General features: G+C 40.4%; 1 protein-coding gene across 3 annotated transcripts in view; it reads left to right on the forward strand.

Annotated features, from left to right (window-relative positions):
* The window catches only part of LOC137982863 (fibroblast growth factor receptor 3-like), a 50,269-nt gene that overhangs the window by 1,718 nt on the left and 28,551 nt on the right, over positions 1–20,000 (forward strand). For 2 of the 3 annotated variants that reach the window (XM_068830029.1, XM_068830028.1), the window contains 5 exons: positions 7,324–7,434; positions 7,948–7,990; positions 16,688–16,736; positions 18,274–18,469; positions 19,435–19,542. In XM_068830029.1, the coding sequence (XP_068686130.1) occupies positions 7,324–7,434; positions 7,948–7,990; positions 16,688–16,736; positions 18,274–18,469; positions 19,435–19,542 (507 nt within the window). Of the gene's footprint in view, positions 1–7,323; positions 7,435–7,947; positions 7,995–16,687; positions 16,737–18,273; positions 18,470–19,434; positions 19,543–20,000 lie in introns of those variants that run through there. The other variant, XM_068830030.1, reaches the window with a different exon arrangement.

The following is a 20,000-nucleotide window of genomic DNA, read 5'->3' on the forward strand; positions in this document are numbered from 1 at the left end:
CAAACAACCAAGGAGTTTATTTCTCAACTCCCAAATTCTGTGTAGCGCTGATATTCGGCAAAACTTTTCATTAGAAGAAGTCAACCTTAAAAAACAGAAATAAGCAGAAGAAACTTTCACCAAAAAGTTGAAAACATAACACAAAAGTTTACTCTAATCCTAGTTTAAGTTAATCGGCTTTCGAAAAACCGGGCCCAGGAGAAAAACCTTTCCTCGGAAGACTGGGTTACATTGGTAAACCTAATGACATAGTTGTCAATCGGCCGACAAAGGCGGCGCGGTAATTGTTTGGCGGTCCGACCTTTACCAAAAAGAAGCTTTGCAGCAACTTTCTGACACCTCGTTTTATGCCAAAATCCAGAAAGATCTCACCTCCACAAATCAAAAACTTGTCAAAGACACCATTCACAATCTTATAGCTAATCAAGAATTACCGGACACTGCTACTAATCTCATCATCAACACCCCTAGAAGTTCGTGCATTTACTTCTTGCCTAAGATTCACAAACCTAACAACCCAGGTCGCCATATCGTTTCTACCTGTCGTTGCCCCACTGAACTAATTTCTAGCTACTTGTACAGGATTATGACGCCTATCGTCAAATCTTTGCCATCATACATTAAAGACGGTACACACGCACTAAAATTTTTCCGCGCTTTCATTTTCTCCGGCCAGGACAAACTTATTTTCACCATGGACATCACATCTCTATACACAGTCATTCCCAATAGCGAAGGTCTTCAAGCACTTTAACACTTTTTCGATCAACGCACTGTTAAAGAATCAAGCTCGGAAACGCTCCCCCGCCTTCCAGAACTAGTTTTAACCCTTAACTGTTTTTCATTCGCCGGCAACTATTACAAACAAATTAATGATGTAGCGATGGGCACAAGAATGAGACCTAGCTATGCCAATCTTTTTGTAGGATATGTTAAACACCATTTTTTTTTATCAGTACAATGGCCCCAAACCTGAACTCTACGGCCGCTACATCGACGACTGCATCGGCGCTATTTCATCCAGCAGAGAAGAACTCGATCAATTTACAACCTCCGTCAATTCTTTTCATCCGGCTCTTAAATATACCTGGGAAATTTCGGAAACTTCATTGGCTTTCCTAGATATCAAAGTTTCTATAAGTGGCAACGTGCTACGTACCAGTGTGCACTACAAACCTAACGAGCAACCCGGCACTTTCAAATGTGCGTGCTCACGATGCAAAACTTGTCTTTTCATTCTTAACACTAGCCAGATATCGGGACCTATGCGATCTGTTAAGATCACCGATCGTTTCACCTGTACCTCCGCAAATGTCATTTATTGCATAACCTGGACGTTATGTAATAAATTATATATTGGCGAAACATGTAGACGACTTGGCGACCGATTTCGCGAACACCTTCGCGATGTTGAGAAGAATGACAAGTATGCATCTAAGCCAGTCGCTCGTCATTTTCATCTCCCTAACCACTCGAAAAAACACATGGCTATCTGCGGCCTTTCCCTAGCTTACATCTAGGTACGACGGAAAGCCGCAAGAATCTGGAACAAAAATTCATCTTCCAAATCGGCACTCTTAATCCTCACGGTATTACTTGTAGATTTGCTACTGGTTATCCGCCCCCACAGATTCAATGGAATCTGACGAACCCTTCAAAGTTCTATTATTTCAAACAAATTAACCTTCGATATTTTGAAGGTTTCAAGAAGTCAACATGGACGATATTCGTGCCAGGAATACAACGATGCTGGATCCAGTAATCCTAAATTTGGATATTTGAACGTGCAATGTAAGTGTTTATAATCGGAAAAAGTATTGGAACACCAAAGAGAATGTTGCTTTCTAATTAGGAATTATTTGCTGATGTCATCGTTTCCTTAAAGCGCTACTATGGTCAAGAAGTCACTTCCTTTTTTTCTTCTTGTTTTTGAAAATGTGCGTGCCCAACACCTGACTGGCAAAAAATTGATCTTTGATTTTTATCCAAAGGCTGTTTAATTCAATCATTGGCTGCGCGATCATGGGTACGAGGCTAAAATAATTGTCACGGCATGACACGAAGGTTAATTTAACATAGATTGAAAAAAATGGGGCATGAGGATGTGTTCTCTCCAGTCTAATTGGTATATTGGTTTAGGTATCACAAGATTGGTTGGCATTATTCAATACAGTAAACCATATTAACTCGTGATAAACCAAATGTACTGATTTACGATGGTAAAGTGGAAAAGCGCGGTCACACGAACAAATTGAGTTTTCCTTAGTAAACGTCGCTTTACAACCCTTATGATCCAGATGTTTCTACAGGAAGTGGTTTTATGTCTTTCTTAAAGTGATGTGATCTCGGCTCTCAATCATAGATAAACCCAAAATAAATAGAACTGACCTTAAAAATTCATTCAAGACGTAGCTTCATCGAAATTCAACATTTACCTGACAAGCTGATGGAAATCCAAGCCCTGTGGTTTCGTAGTCGTGTGGTTTGAAAATTGCGCATGGCTCAGGAATTAACAGCTCTTCAAGAATTTTATTTCGCCTAAAAGTGACGAAGACTCTGGTTCTATATTTGCACAGTGTGGAATGCACTTGGGATAGATGAATTTCATATGGAGTTAAATCGATCTGTTAATGTAGTTTGCCATTCATTTTTGTTTTTCGTCCTTTACCCGGTTTTTTGCGCAAAAATTCTCGGGGAGACTTGCTGGGCTGCACCGATGATGTTTGAAGCACAGCCGTTCAAGTCAAATCAAATCATTCTTAATACAAGAATTGTTTACTGGAAATCTTCTGTGTCATGTCAAAAAATAAAGCAGATTTTGGCTGAGGTGTAAAATGATTTCGATCATGTAGAATGATTCGGCACTAGTTTTTGACTAGTGCTGGCCAGTTATATAAAACGCAGAAGCCCATGACTAGAACCGAACAACTCTCACATATTCCTGCCACGGCGTTTTCACAGACCGATTTCTTTTTAGATTGAATTTCCCACGAATAAGACTCCCTTAGGAACCCGATGACCAATCACGGCAACTAACTTGACGCCATAGCGTCACCGAACCGGAACTGTCGTTGTTGTTTTGCGTCAAAGGTAGTCCAAAAATAGATTGATCTGTAAAAATGCCGTGAAATAGGCTTAGTATGGAAGTTGTGGGCTAGTGTAAAACATGATTATTTCGCAGGTATGGAAGGCAGAGTTGTTAGTGACGGATTTCGTTTACATGCAATATTCTAAGATGTCAGCTTCAGTTGGTTGACGATTGTTTCTTCGCAATCTCAAACAAACTTGGTGACATGGCCTGTGAATGCAATGGAGGCTGCCGCTTTCCCCTTTACAATAGAATCCTTATTATGTTTTTAAATCTTTCAGGAGAATTACACGCTTCTGATTGGACGAAAGCAGCATAATTTTGCCCCTAATTGTACTCCTTTGAGTCCTTAATAAATCGCTATGGCAACCACGTTTGCACGATTAAGAGCAAGAAAATCAAAGCAAATATGTGACAAAAGTAGTTTTTCCTCTTCTGAATAAAAACTACTTACAAAACCTGAAACAAAACGTAGCGAATGATCGGACAAAAAAGAGTATTCAAACATAAATGATATATAGTTTTTTTTCTTTTTTTATAGCTGAATGGAACATTACAGTTTTTAGACATAAATCCATGCTCGAGAATCGATCGAGAAAAATTGGTTCACTATATTGTTACGGGACAGAATTTGTACACACAGCTTCGGCTTTTCAACTTCTTTATTCTGGCGTAGAAATTCAGCACTCTGCCGTTGCCGACTCTCTCTAGGTCTTTCAAAAACTGGCGTTTATATGTGCTCTTGCTTAGCTATGATTGGTCAAAGAGCTTGAAAAGTTACACAAACGTGATCCTAACACTCTCAACAACAAAGGCGGACTATCTTGTGGTAAATACTTGCGGTAGATACTTCAGCCTAGCTAAATTCGAGTTAATTAAACTGTTAGATAAACTGACAGCAACGGAAACCGAAGTTTCCACGGTCCTTTATTTTATTTTATTTTTTGTTTCGTCTCTGCCCGATAAAGCTTGATATAGACGGTCCGATTATAAGTATAAGAACTCTGGTCTTCGGCCTGAATGGTCAGAAAAAACGTGATGTTATTGGTCACACTTTAATAAACACGGAATCACAGTAGCGTGCGTTCGCTTTCGTGCAAGTCTTAAGCCTGGTTCCCACTTGTGCGATAAGCACAAGTACAAGCATAAGCTTAAGAGAAATTGTGTGACAACGGACGTAAATAAGCATAACACGAGCATAAGCGCATGCATAAGAAAACGAGATTTTTCCTTTCTTCTGCTTGAGCTTATCTCACGCTTGTTCTTATTTCACAACTAGGAACCGGCGTGAGTTAAGCATAAGCACAAGCCCGACGATTTGCACGCCATCTTGGATCCTACTGAATTTTCTCCGACGCTACTGCGCTTGCGTATGCCACTCATCGTTTTACCTATCGCACAAGTGACAACCAGGATTTAGTACAGAGAAAGGAAATTACATTTTAATCTCATTTCTTTTCGTGTTATTATTATTATTATTATTATTATTATTATTATTATTGTTATTATTATTATTATTATTATTTCGTTCATTCACACGATATGTTGTTAACGTGGTTTGTAAACTAGGCATCAAGCCACGACCCATGGCCTTAGGTGTCTAGTGTTCTTCTCAAGATTCTTGCCGTTCCCAACAAGGAGGCTTTTTGTAGAAATAACGTGCAATCTAGTCCAATTTTCTTCAACGATGTTTTCAATGACAATTGGTACGACAATTACTTTTCGGCAGCTCCAGATTTTCCCAATCTCTCTTTTTAATTCTTGGTATTTTTCCATTTTCTTTTGTTCTTTTTCCAGCACTCTTGTATCAAAAGGGCACGCGATATCTACCACATAACATGATCTTTCTATCTTATCAAGAACAACTACATCAGGTCTATTATGCTCAATTTGATGGTCTGTTTGAATTCGGAAGTCCCATAACACCTTTACTTGATCGTTTTCTATATCTCCTTCAGGATCATGATAACTTGGCCTACCTTATCATGTCGCCACATTTTATACTCTCTTTGCGCCAATTTCTTACATTCAGCTACAATATGACTTACGGTCTCTTCTCGTTCTCCACATAACCGACACATCGGAGACACATACTCTTTATCAATCCTGTTTTTAATGCTATTCGTCCGTAATGCTTGGTCTTGTGCAGCGGTTAGCAGTCCTTCAGTTTCTTTTTTTAGTATTCCCCTTTTTACCCACCCCCAGGATTCTGGGTCCCTTACTTGTTCTGTAGCTGTTTCAAATTGCCCATGTAATGCTTTGTTCTTGTATTATATCATTATCATTATCAATATCAATATCAATATCAATATATATATCAATATCAATATAATTATCGTTATCGTTATCGTTATCGTTATCGTTATCGTTATCGTTATCGTCATCGTCATCGTCATCGTCATCGTCATCGTCATCGTCATCGTCATCGTCATCGTCATCGTCATCGTCATCGTCATCGTCATCGTCATCGTCATCGTCATCGTCATCGTCATCGTTATCGTTATCATTATCATTAAGTTTTTCATTTGTATATTTTTGAGCCAACGACCAAAACTACAATTCTTCCAACGAGCAATGGTGAGTCATATATGATATTCACAAATGGCCATCTTAGCCGGCTTTTTTAACTTGAGAGTCCGTCTTTGGTTTGGCTCACTACCTCTTTTGATTAATTAGAAACTGACGCCAAACTACTCCATTTTTGGATGAAAGAAATTTTTTTCTTCTGAAATTGCAATTCAACTTTAAAATATAACAGAAATTTCAATCCACTTTAAAATACAACAAGTTAATTGCTCACAAATTTCGGTCAACTATGCTGGAACAATTCGTTAATGAAAATAGATGCTGGAACAATTCGCGGGAAAATGTGCGCGCGTGAGCCACGATTGGCTTTGGTTTCACTTCTGATTGGTTGAAAAATTGGCGCGAGAACTTTTAACTAATCCAAATCCAAGGCAATTCGCTTATTACTTTCTACACTCAATGGAAAATTGCTCTTAACCGGCGAGTGATTTTTAAACCAATCAATAAGCGTAGCAATTGCAATCGCGTGTTTATTTCTACAGTTAATTGAAAACTTGTACTGCTCTAAAGGTCCTTAAACTTGATCCGTACGGAACGTTCGATAATTATTCAGGACACATGTACATATAGATTACAGTAATATTATTCACATAATTATCTTTGAATGTCAAGTTTGGGGTACAATACGACGCATCGGAATTAGACATAATACCACCAATTTTCCGTAGCACAGAAAGAATAAAAATGTTGTTACTGAAAAACAAATGACACCCACCCTTACCTCCCCACAACAGCCACCTCTTCACAACGGGCAATACCTTCCACCCTCAAGGTAACCGAAGTTGTCACTTGTGGAGAGGTTTGACTGTATTTAGGTTGGGGTAAATGCAACTGTTTATCTTTCTTTGATGAGCAGACTTTAGGGAACCTATTGCAAAATAACTTATCTGTTGATTTTCGTATGAGGTTGTCACTAAACAAAGAAACGGTATCCAAGTTGCGCCCTTCAAAAAAACCACCCGCAGGATCCGGAACTGAGCTCTGTGTCAATCCAAACATGGCGGCTGATCACGTGAATGACACAAAATTTTTCTCTTTTGCATTTTGTTTATCGTTGTACCGTTGTACATTTTTTTACAGAGAGTTTTAAGGAACGACGGAGGCCATGGAAACGGCGACGCCACCAACAAAAATATCATTGGTCAAAAGAGAAAATCGTGCTGAACGTGCGGCACGAATTTTAGTGCATATTTTTTGTGGTACATTGAATAAGTAACAATGACGTGAAATCACCATTTTGAGGTTTTAACTTCATTGTAAGAATGTAAATGCAAACCTTTCATTCCCTGTTTGTACTCTGAAACCGCTAGTACCAATTTATTTTAGGGATACTTCGCCAACTTTGTACCACTTGAACGAGGTGGGATAATCGCGAAAGACTCAGGATAGTGCAAAGTTTTGTTTTGAAGTAAACTTTTCGTGGAACACAGAACAACAATATCATTGCTTAAAAGAGGAAAAATAATAGTGCTGCAAGTGCGGCACGGATTTCAGTGCCTTTTTTTTTGTCGTACCCCACAAAACAACTCAAAATCACCGAATTTAACTTCCGCCGTGGGGCAAAAACGTAAACATACAACTGCGAATTGTTCATTTTTGTCATTACTTTAAAAGCGACCTTGTTACTCTGTAACACTCTTTCTTTCCAGGCCTTAGTGATATTGTTATTGCTGGCATTGCTGCGGGTGGAGGTGCTTTTCTTCTCGTGATCATCTTTATGAGCTTGTTATGCGCCAGGTGTAGACGCCAGGAGACAAGAGGTAAGACTGTAAAAAACGTCATGTCAAGTCGTCTTGGCGCAGCGTTCTCTGTGCTCCGCGTTTTCTCAAAGCTGCTTTTGGGACCTGCAGTTATGTCAATCATGCCATGCGTTCTCCTTCCAAACTTCTCTTCGGAGGAAAAGCTACCTATCTGATGTGACATTGTAAGGTGGCTTAAAGAAATGTAGATTAATTCATAGAAAGTGCGACGTACTGTTTTTTATTCACGAGCTACAATATACTCTGGAAAACGAAAGAGTGAGGAAATAAAAATCCGTGCAAAGCAGTTTCTATACTGTTATTTTGTTTAATATTATACGCTTTGCTCCGATTGGCTATATAAGTGAAACTTCTCCGGGCGATGATTGCTTATATTTTTCACTTGTGAACAATTCTATACGAGAAGCTGATTGGATGTATCACTTTCTTTACATGTGAAATATAGCAAGTATAGAAAACTGTCACTTCTCTACATTGTCTTAATTGATAGTTCTCTCTTGTTTGTATCAACAGCCAGACCCATGGAACTTGTTGAATTTAACGACCCTCGCTCGCAGTGAGTTAACGCATTACTTGACGTTTATTTTAGTACAGGACGCAGAACTGCTTGCACTGCCTTTCTGAATAATCGAGAAGGAGCGAACAATCCGAAAGCGTTCAAAGCGACAAGACTGGAACTAGGAGAAAAAAGAACGAGACTTGACTATCCCCAGTTTCCCTCCGCGCGTTCGCTCCAATTAACGTTTTCGTCTTATTCGCGCGGCCATTTGGCACGACCCCTTGACTTTCCAGAAAGACACTACTTGTTGTGTAAAATACAAGAGTGATATTAAAGCATCACCATTGCAAATTTTTAGGGAACGTTGTGTACAAAAGAGTTTTCAGTTAACTACCGGTACTTCCTTTAGGATGTGGCGTTCCCGCTTTGTATGGGTGGAATGTGCGAAAGATACAGCCGGTTGGTTATTTAGACGAATTTAAAATATTTGAACTATAAATATATTTGATCTACGGAATGGACATGAAAAGTCTTTTTACGGTTTTTGACGCCATATTGGTTTAGGAGGGAGGGGACAGAAGCAGCTTAAATTACAGTGAATGTAAGGGATTTTGACTTAATTAAAACCCCTATAACTCCGCAACAAAGCGGCAAATTAAAAATAAATAAATAAACATTTTTGGTCACGTTATAACTATCATTCAGTCAACGGAAAACACTGAAGATCATTTCACAAGGCTCAACGTTTGAAAATTGAATGTTATAAATTTGCTCATCTCGCTACAAATTTCGCGGAAATTTGCATAATTTTGATAAATAATGATAATAATAGTAATATAATAAATTATTGCTTATATAGCGCTATTGCAATATGCCGCCAATATTTACAATTGCAAGGGTTTATATGAAATTTGCAAATTTATTTTACGGTCGTTGTAGCTTGATTCTGATTGCCATACTTTACGAAAATGATCTCAATAGAAGTGATTTTTGAGAAGTATTCTCGCTATTTACAACTGTTAGATCTGAAGTCGGATAAGGACTTTAAACCGTAGGCCCCGTCTCACAAATATCTTCCATGTTCATTAGTCATTAGTTCCCTGTGGGACGTTAAGAACCCACACACTATTCGAGAAGAGTAGGGATGAAGTTCCCGCTACGGTTGTGGCTGTCCTCTTTAAGTGTATGGGTGGGTGGGTATAGCAGGTCCACATCAGCTGAATAGCTGCCAATACTTCAACCTGCTTAAACAAATAAATAACAGTAGTCGTCGTCTCAAAGTACAGCAACGACGCAGCTCAACAAGGTCAAACCGAACGCATGCTATGGCACCTCTGGCAGCCGTTATACGGTGCATGTATGACCTTGCAGCACAGATTACAGCCGTCTGGAATCAGCTGTATGTTGGCTTTTGCTGAGGGAGTAAAACCCGGAGAACACGAAGAAAAACCCTGAAAGCAGAGTAGAGAACCAACACAAACTCAACCCGCTAAGGGTGCGAGGTCCGAGAATCGAACCTAGGCCACATTGGTGGGAGGTGAGTGCTCTCACCACTGCGCTTACCCTTAAAGGATTTGTAATGGTTCAAAGTTGAAAAAAAATTCCCCTACATCCACCGTAATTTAAGCCGTGTTTGCTCCCCAACCAATGTGGCTTCACCGGAAACCGTGAAAACGTCTATTAGAAATTTGAAAGATCACCCCAATTAGCTAAGAAAACATCAAAATCGCAATCCCGACCCCGGAGCTCTTCTCTTTTTCGCATGACTGATGGATGGAGAGGAGAGCTCTGGGGAACCCTGTCTTCTTACTGGTTTTCGTGAAGAACAGTGAAAGGCGTCTCTAATTGGTGCATTCATATGTTAGCACGAGGAGTGAGCAGGCGCCGTAACGTTCAAATAGACCATTTTTGACTATAAGAACCCTACGGCGTATGTTCTCCTACAAAGAGTTTCCCAGAACCTCGTGCCATGCGCAGACATAAGACTGATATCTCAGTTGGTTTGAGAAAATGCAGCGCAGTAGGCCATTTCCAAGTTCAAGTCTGCCTCCTCTTCAAAGCGAGTCTTAGTGCGAAGATTTTGTGATGGTAATTAGTTCTATGTGTCGCTGAACATTCAGCTTTGTTTCTTATTTTATTTTAATGAGTTAAGGTTACACGAGCGCGCTGTCTACGTTTAATGTTGAATTTATATGTCGCAACGCTCGTCGCGTATAGCGTTTGATTTAAAGCCGCATATTCTAGGTAAAATTTTCAGTTGTGCAGAAACAACCAAGCAGTCAGTTGTTCATCATGTTTGGCAACCAGTTATTTGAATTGCTAACCAGTTATTCGCTAAAGCTTTACCGGACAGTTTGCTACAGTGTACGTCAATTACGGAGACAGTCAAGAGGTAAGTTACCTTCTAAGTTTATTTGCGTTAATTTTCTGTTTCCTTTGAAAATTTGTAAGGCCGAGTGCCAACGTTTGAAATGATATAATGATAAGAAAGTAGTGAGAGCCTTGAAGTAATTAAGAACGAAAGGTTTAGTTTCAAAATGGAGAAACCCAAAATGCCAAAGTTTTCAGGGGATGTTAGAGAGTACACAATATTCCGATCAGATTTCAAGAACGCAATAGACCCTATGCAAAAATGGCTGCCTTTAAATTATTCTTTTGTTCATATTCAAAATAGCCCAACTAACCTCGTTTTTGAGACAAAAATTCTAAAGCATTTGTTATCCCGAACGAGGTTAGTTGGGCTATTTTGAATATGAACAAAAGAATAATTTAAAGGCAGCCATTTTTGCATAGGGTCTATAGGCCACTTCCGAGTTCATGTCTGCCTCCTTTTCAAAGTGAATCTAAGTGCGAAGCTTTTGTAATGGTAATTAGTTCTACTTTACATATGAATGAAAACTAATTTTCATAACAAAAACCTCGCACTTAGACTCGCTTTGAAGACGAGGCAGGCTTGAACTCGAAATTGGCCTATTGAAGCCAGGTATAGAAAGCGGGATCCAATCACATTTTTTCGCACCTGCCTGCAAGGGAAACCACTCGATGTTATAAAAGGGATTGGGTCATATTACGATGCGGCTTAAGCTTGGGAGTACTTAGACTCCATTTATGGTGACCCGAGATTTATTTCCGATACGATGACGCAAGACGTCGTCAAGTTCCGGCCAATTCGCGATGGCGAAGACGCCCGATTTCGTGATTTGGTACACCTAGTGAAGCGATGCTACAATACGCTGAAAGACGTCGGACAAAAGCGATATGCTTGCCATTAACGAGCAGAAGATGTGCGTGGATGACGGGAAAGTCTGTTCAAGGGATCTTGCGGAGAAAACTAAGCAGCCGGCAACTTTACTGGGCCTTATGACTTAAATTACCGCAGAAATGAAGACCTGGATGAGAGCCACAGCCCCACTTTAGAACCGGAAGCAGTAATCATACCATCCACCATGTCCATGTGACAGCAGAGAGTAGGAGCAAAAACACGAGTGGCAGCCACAGATGTTACATCTGCAAAACCCAAGCACACTGGAACGATGAATGTCAGAAACTTTTGGCCTTAAATCCTAAATAACGCATCAAGATCGCGCAAGAAAACCACGCCTGTTTCAGCTGTCTAAAAAGAGCTGGGAGAGACCACAATTTAATTACCTACAGTCGAAGGAAACGGTAGACAAAGTACGGTAGACAGTGTTAGTCCTCTCTTGCGCAAGAGGAGTGTAGCCAACGTCAGAGCAAGTATCTCGACTATGACTGAGAATTCAGAAGCCTTACTTCCTGTTATCTCCCCAAGGGTCGTTGGTCGAGATGGTTTATACAAACAAGCCTTCTCGATTCAGGAGTGCAACTAAGTTTCATACGATTTGAAACAGCCGCGAAATTCTGGGGTTGGAGGGAAAAGAACTTCTTCATAACGATAACAAAAGTCGGTAGCGAAGAAGAAGAAATGATAACGATTGTTTTCAAAATTCAAGTGACATCGCTGGATAACCAGAAAACGTTTACATTGCAAGCTATCAGTATTCCCTGTATCAGCGACGATGTAGTTGACGTCAAGACATGAGATATCGCCGAACATTTTGGGTCTGAAGAAAAAAAGAGATATCTACGGTGGTAAGGGTCAGTAGACCTTCTAATCGGTGTTGATCACTCCCGAATGCACTCTGGTGAAACAAGACAAGCCGGACATCTAGTAGCACGAAAGTCCCCACTAGGATGGGTGATCTTTGGAGGAACATCACAAGACGCTTCCGAAACTAGTCAAACTCTTCACGTTAAGTCCACATAACCCGTAGTTCTGACTGGTTTCTGGACCACTGAAGCAATGGGAGTAGCAACCACACCATGTCTGTGCCCAAAACACAAACTTAGCCAAATTGAAAGAGAGGAGGCAAAGACAATCACAAGTTCATGTCAGAAAACCGGTAACCAGTGGGTGGTTCGTATCCATGGAAACGAGATCCTTCCCTTTTGCCCGACAACAAATCACAAGCAATCAAAAAGCTAGAAGCATCTAAGCGTTGATTAATGCTCCAGCTTATGACAAGCAAATGGTTCAAATGAATGAAATGGCGTTCTCCCGAAAGCTATCTAAACAAGAATTCGAAGACTACAGAGACCCCGTGCACTACATTTTTCATCATGAAGAAAGCAAGAGCACGCCGGACCAGCACGTACACAGGTTCCTGTGGAGACACCTGCGGACAGATCACGAACCTCATGTCTATGTCAAGACAGTACTTACCTTTGGAAACAAACCAGCCCCGGCGATGGCACAAATGGCACTAAGACGAAGCAAGAGAAGATTTCCCATAAGCAGCACAAGTTCTCAAAGACAACACCTACATGGATGATGTCTGCGATTCAGTCCGCACCGAGGAAGAAGCACGAGAAATAACAAAATGTATAAACAGTGTAGTCGAAACAGGAGGTTTTAAAGACAAAGGCTGGCTGTCGAATAAAGCTAACTCTAACACCGATCAGGAAGAGAGAAAAGAAGCAGCGATTTTGCTAGGAGTCAATGAAGAAAAGGTATTAGGAGTGGCATGGAACATTCACGCAGACATGTTTACTTTTAAAGTGAAACCTGAGTTACTACTCTCCCAAAAACCGACAATGTTTTCCAAGAGAAGGATTCTACGATCCAATTGGCTTTGCATCAGCATTTCTTATCAGAGCCAAGATAGGCCTTCAGGAGCTGTGGGAAAAGGGTGTCGATTGGGACGAGAAATTAGCCTCAATGGCACAAGCTTCGAGAGATGTCTTACACCACCTGATGCAGTTGGCCGCCCTGAACCCTGTGTTTTGTTTTGTTTTTTCTTTTTTCTGATGCCTCTGAAGACGCATTTGGCTTCTGCGCATATGCACGATGGCAGCTGTCAAGTGGAGAGCACGACGTAAGATTTATTGCAGCAAAATCAAGGGTCGCACCGCTGGAGCTTCAAGGTGCAGTCTTGGCCTCCCGACTGTGTAAAACCACTGTGGACGAAACCCGTTCCCAATTTGAGAAAGTTATCGTTTTCCTGGATAGCAAAATAGTTCTAGCAAGGATCCTTAGCGAGGCTAGGAGGTTTACGCCGTTTGTATCAGTCAGAGTTTGTGGGATCAAAACCAAAACAGACCCTGCCCAGTGGAAACATATTCCTGGCGAGATGAACGTAGCTGACGATGTTTCTCGTGGTATACCAGTACGAAATTTGGTTGAGAGTTGGCAACATGGACCTGAAAATGAGTGGCCACAAGATTCGTCAACCAATGACCAACCCAAAGTTGAAGAAGAATGCCGCAAAGTTCACTCCGTTTTCGTTCAAACCAAAGTAGAACATGCTATAAATTGCCAAAAGTTCTCAAGCTGCAGAAAGCTAGTCAGAGTTACCGCCTACATGCTAAGGCTAATTTGGAACCTGCTAGCACAATGCCACAACAAAACACACCCAGAGGAAAATGACATGAAACCTACAGAGGGTGCTTTATTACCCGAAGAGTGACAGGACACAGAACATCATTGGGTCAAAGAAAGTCAGAAAAGTCTGAGTGGCTGCCTCAAAAAAGGAGAATTGATGGCATTGTGTGAGTAGGTGGTCGAGTAGACAAAGCCTTAGTCTAGTATGAGACCAGACATTCCGCATTACTCCCGAGAGAACACTGGATATCTCTTCTCATAACACGCCACGTGCACCAATGTTGGCACACAGCAGTAGCAGCAACCGTAGCGAAGACAAGAAGAAGTTTCTGGATCCTTAAAGCCCACGATCTTGCCAAATCAGTGAAGTTTCGATGCGTGCTCTGTCGTGAAATTCAAGCCAAGGCCGAATCTCAAGCCATGGCTGCATTACACGAATGGCGTCTGGCGCCTTTCACACTCGCTGTTTTATTACACGTCCTGCGATTACTTTGGCCCGTACCATGTTAAAGTTGGTCGTAACAAAACAACCAAGTACTATGGAATCATTTGTACCTGCTTGAACACAAGAGCAGTTCAATTGGAGCTTGCGGTAGACAGCTCAACCATGGAGTTTATCCAAGTACTCCGAAGATTCGTCTCCGTGAGAGGGCAACCCAGCCTCATGATAAGCGACAATGGATCCCAGTTTGGGTCACCTCGCAGCTCTTACAAGGTCTCACCTGATTGGAGACCACCCTTGAGGTTTAACAAAACAACAAATAACAGAAACAATGGACCCTAGGCCTAAAACAAAAGGGCTGCAACTCTATCCTCTAGGGTCCATTGTTTCTGTTATTTGTTCTTTTGTTAAACCTCAAGGGTGGTCTCCAATCACAGTCCAAGCCTCGGCGAAATGTAGTTAATTAATGAAGTTTGAAAGGACCAAGGACGGACAATCCCTGGAAGACATTTTTCATTGGGAGAAAAACTTTTTATGCCCTGAGCCGGATTTGAACCCACGACCCCCTGATAACTGGTTGAGTGTGATCACCACTACACTATCAGAGCAACCATGCTGGCTACATGGCCAATCTGAATAGTGAATGGGAATTACGTGGTCATCCTGGGCCCATGTTTTTCCCCAACTAGATGACGCTGGATCAACCAGAACGATGATTCACAGGGGGACGAGAGAGAAGAGGACAATTTGTATACATGTTAAGAGGGTCTTTTGGACTTGTAATTGCTAACCAGTTAGTGTACTTCATTTACGGAGACAGTCAAGTAGTAAGTTTTCAGTTGGTTTCTAAGTTTATTTGCGTTAATTTTCTGTTTCTTCTGAACATTTGTAAGGCCGAGTGCCAATGCAATTTCTTTGTATTTTAGATCGCATTGTCTTGTTAATTTAAATACGGTTCTATCTCTGTATTGGTGTGTTTGGTCTCTTGTTCAACGGAACATTTTACTTTCCACACGAACGAATGAATTTTTATAAGAAAAACTTCGCACTTAGACTCACTTTGAAGAGGAGGCAGACATGAACTCGGAAATGGCCTTTTGGGTTCGTTGGTTCTCTTCGCTGCTTCAAGAAATTTCCCATGGATGGTTGGCTTTTTCCCTTCCCACATGAAACCAACATTTGATTTGACTTGGTTATATTTGCTTTAAAGTGCACCTGAACTCAAATATTTTTCGTTTCTAATACAAATCTCCCCATGCAAAGCAAACAAATGTTACCATTGTCACCTGGAATTTCGCTTTTTCTGTGCCGATCCAGGCACTTGAACTTCGCAGAACTAGCAGTAATTTGGACCCACAGCCTTGATGTGAGAGGCATGCCGGGTCTATTATTGATTTTACGTCACAAATGGGCCTTATTCGCGCTGTCGCTATATTAGCCATAGACAATAGATTCCGTACCCCGAGCCTCGAATTGAAATGTTTGGGAACGAGTTTCAGTGGGCAAAAACAAAAGTTTTCAATCCCTTGGTACTCAACATGGTCACCGTGTGATTAAGGCCTATTGCTTTGCATTCCCCTTTTCGAAGAAATTTTGCAGTGCAAAGCAGACGTAAAATCGAGAATAGACCCATATCCCTCACATCATGGTCATGAGTCCAAATTACTGCTAGGCAAGTAAAAAGCGAAATCTCAGGGTAAGAATGGTAAAACAAGTTTGCTTTTGGTGAGGAGATTAATATTGTAGACGAAAAACTTTTGGGTTTAGGTGCACCATAAGTTGATTTGCAATGTCCCCAGCAAGTTTGGCACTTGTGCACGAATAGAGCGTTCTCCCTCACGTGACCAGCAGCCATATTGGATTGCTGAAACAAAAGAAACTATTTGCATAAAAATAGAGTTTAATTCCCGGAGGATTAGTTTGGAACATCCTCATGGCCGCCCTGACGTTATGTGAAAACGATTTATGCAAAGCCTTTAAACTCGACTGAATATCATTAAATACTATTAGAGTTCATAGAGCGGTTTTCAATTGAGTGTCGAAAGTAATTAGATAATTACTTTGGTTTATGATTACTTCACTCAGTGATTGGTTCAAAGTTCTCGCGCCATTTTTTCAACCAATCAGAAGTGAAACCAGAACCAATCGTGGCTCGCGCGTGCACACTTTTCCGCGCTTTGTGTCGGCTACGTCTAATTACTTCGAGTTTTGATTGGTTTACTGGATTGCCTCCGTCCTTTTTGATTGGCCAAAGTAATTACTTTGGCTTTGGTTTTACGACACTCGATTGAAACTCGCCCTATTAAATATTCTTAAGGACTTGAATAATTAATTTCTTTTTTTTCTGGCAGTTGTGAATTACTTTTCCTTAGCATAACTTGTTCTGTTTCACATTGTCTTGTTTGCTTCACAGGTGTAATGATTCGCCAAGTCCTCCAAACGCTAGCATGCATAATAACATGGTAAAACTTATTCCTCAGTATACTATAAATTGGTATTTGTAGTTAAATTAGAGAGATTTAGCATTCTTTACGTGAAACGGCGAATAACAGGCCGGTGCTCTTCATAAAATCATGAAAATTCTCTAAGTTTTCTTTTTCTTTTCAGAATTTTTTTAGTTATATGTAACTTAAAATCGAAAAATGAGCCAAAATCAAAGTAGTTTGCAATTATCGAGCGTCATTAGAGTGATGTGCCCGTGGGAAGCCGGATGATAAACTAAATTATTACATCTCTCAGATAACCCGCACGCTGTGATTGGCTAAATTAATAATAAATAATAATATGTGATATATTTTAGTCAATTGAACATGATATCTATGGCCCTTTGTGTAAATTTCGGGATGGAATCGGAATCATGAATCATACGTTAAACCCTGGAATCATGACCGACACCGAAACTTAGGAAAGCTCAAAAAAAATACATGCGTTAATTAATTACTTCCGTTCCAGGGAATGTACAAAAAATCACTTTAAAATAATTTCATTAATCATTTAGGTAAAAACCAAGAAATGAAGAACACATTAAGAAGACTGATAATTAATGATTTCCCCTCTATTCCCGGTTATAAATTGCCTCAGAATAGATAAAAACATGATTTTGTTATTCACTTAATTTTCGCGTCATGTTATGTTCGCGACACTTAATGTTTGCGTCACTTTCATTTCGCGATTTTTAAAAAAATGCGAAACTAAAGTGTCGGGAAAATTTCATGTAATAAGATACTATTAATATCTTACCAACCTTGTTTTCTCGTTTTCTCGGGCAGTAATTTACAGTACGAGCCTCGAACTCGTTTAGTAAGAGGTATTTTTTGGTTGTCGATATGCCCAGGATTGACGCTAATTAGATGCACGCAGATTTCAATAAGCGTCACGAAGTGTCCCCTTGTTCTACTCCCTAACTTCAACATCAATCATGTCTCAGAATACAGACAAATGACGTCACAAAGCGTCCCCACCAAATGCTACTCTTCAAGTAAATTTACCCTAAGCTACAAATAACTCATACCTTCGCCCTTACCTTATTGCTGGAAATATGTAACAAAGGTTAAAGGGACACTTTCTGACTGGGCGTGCATCTTATAAAGTGTATTCTTGGACAAGTGTGCCCGTTTCCTTGCAACTAGTTTATCATTAAACTAGTTCAGAAAAAACGCAAATTTCGGTCTGGCGTTTGCTGCATTAACATGATCTCTTCTCTAAATTAAATATTATCGTTAATTTCTAGTTTCCTTTGAGTTTTACTGTTATAGCTAATTTAGGACACTGTGGCCCTGGACTTATGGTAGCAGAGAAAATAAGGAAACTAAAAGTCATGTCCCGAGTTTCTAATCTTTAGGAACCGCTTCTTTCCGCTTCACCACTTGGGATCAAGATACCACTTTTTATCAAATAAAGTCAAAAGTCTCACATGAAATATCTATTATTTTTTAATAATTCCACTGAGATTGATGAATCCTTTCAAAAGCATTGTGGCGCTGTTTTCGGTCTTTGCAGGTACATACACCACGAGGAACAGAGAATGTGCAACTCATTTACACCACTATGTCGCCCTTAAACGAAGAAAATCTTGAGTGGGAATACCCAAGAGAAACCGTGCGCATCGAGAAGTACATTGGCAAAGGGGCGTTTGGCCTTGTCGCTAAGGCGTTTGTAGATGACCTTGGAATTGTGGCTATTAAAATTCCAAAAGGTAAAACAAAGTGAGGAAAAAGGAGAGGGAGATAGTCCTTTTGCGGGCTTTCATTCTCATAAAACGCATGTTACACTAGGCAATTTTTTGTGCAATTTGTCTCTCAATTTTGTTGCGGCACAAGTTGCAACACAAATTGCCCAGTGTAATATACTCTGTCACAAACATTCCACCCAACATTCTTGCTGCCGCCACCGTTGCAAGAAGTAGAAATCAATTATACTTTAGGCGCGCAACGCGTCTCGCAACGCTGCAACAAGTTTTTTGATCATTGAGTGTAGTGTAACATCTGTCCTGCAACTTGTATCGCAACGTTTTGCGGCCCCAGCCAATGAAAATGCAGGACCTGCATTGATAGCATTTTTCTCTAAACTGACCCAGTCATCCTGGGCAAACTTGCCCTATTATTATTATTAATTATATTTATATTTATATTTATTATTATTATTATTATTATTATTATTATTATTATTATTATGATGTTCCTTTAACCTCGTGTAATCATCGAAAACCGGACAAGTTGCAAGAAACGTTGCCTACATGTAGTGTAACACCCATCAAGCAACTTGTTTCGAAATGTGAGGACTTTTTTTCGCAAGAAAATTGCGAAACTTTTGCAGAGAACATTGCCGAGCATAACAGAGGCTTAGTTGTCAATACACATGAATAATGATGATGTCACAAAGTGTCTTTTTGTTGAGCCTAAGAAATTCATGCAATACTTTTTGTTAGGGCTCTGGTTAATTTTTGTTTGTGACGACTACATCGAGGATTGTGAATCTGATTGTCGCTTTATCGGTCGGAGGGTACCACATATGTGCATATTAACGGTTACGTGAGCAGATACTAAAATATGTGCACAGATTAAAACTGTCGGATAAAGTTATCTGGGGCCTGGGTTTTCAGTTCTACAAGTTTTCCCCGTATGGTGTGAACTAAGCCTGGCTCTATCGTTGTTGTGTTAGCCAAAGCAACACAGTCCAACAAGAAAGCTCTTTTGGCGGAGTATAAACTTATGAAGCGGCTTCAGCATCCCAATATTATACGACTGATGGGAGCTGTGACGCTGTCAGGTAAGCCTTGTACGTTGTTGAAAGTAGTTAGATTTTAGGCGTGGTAACTCACCTTGTTTGATACAACACACAATATGTTTGGACATTAGCAGGTCAGGGGCCGCTTAGCGCTAACCGTTGGTGAAGAGGTATCAAAACCTATAGGGTTCCATGGTATTTAACGCTAGTTAGCGCTAACCATGCTTCAAGAAACCCGGGCCAGGATGTTAAACTAATGTAAAATGAATTAATTAGATGACGAGGACGATGATGTCAATGACTATGATGATGATAATGATGATGATAAGTGATGACGAAACTTGTTTGGGCGGTGTAATGAAGACGACAACGACGATGATGACGACGAAGAAGACGACAACGACGATGATGAAGATAACGATGAAGACGACGACGAAGACCACAACGATGACGACGATGATAATGATGACGACGACGAAGGCGACAGCGACGATGATGAC

This window comes from Montipora foliosa, chromosome 13 (genome assembly GCF_036669935.1).
Source record: "Montipora foliosa isolate CH-2021 chromosome 13, ASM3666993v2, whole genome shotgun sequence".
NCBI classification, from domain to species: Eukaryota; Metazoa; Cnidaria; class Anthozoa; order Scleractinia; family Acroporidae; genus Montipora; species Montipora foliosa.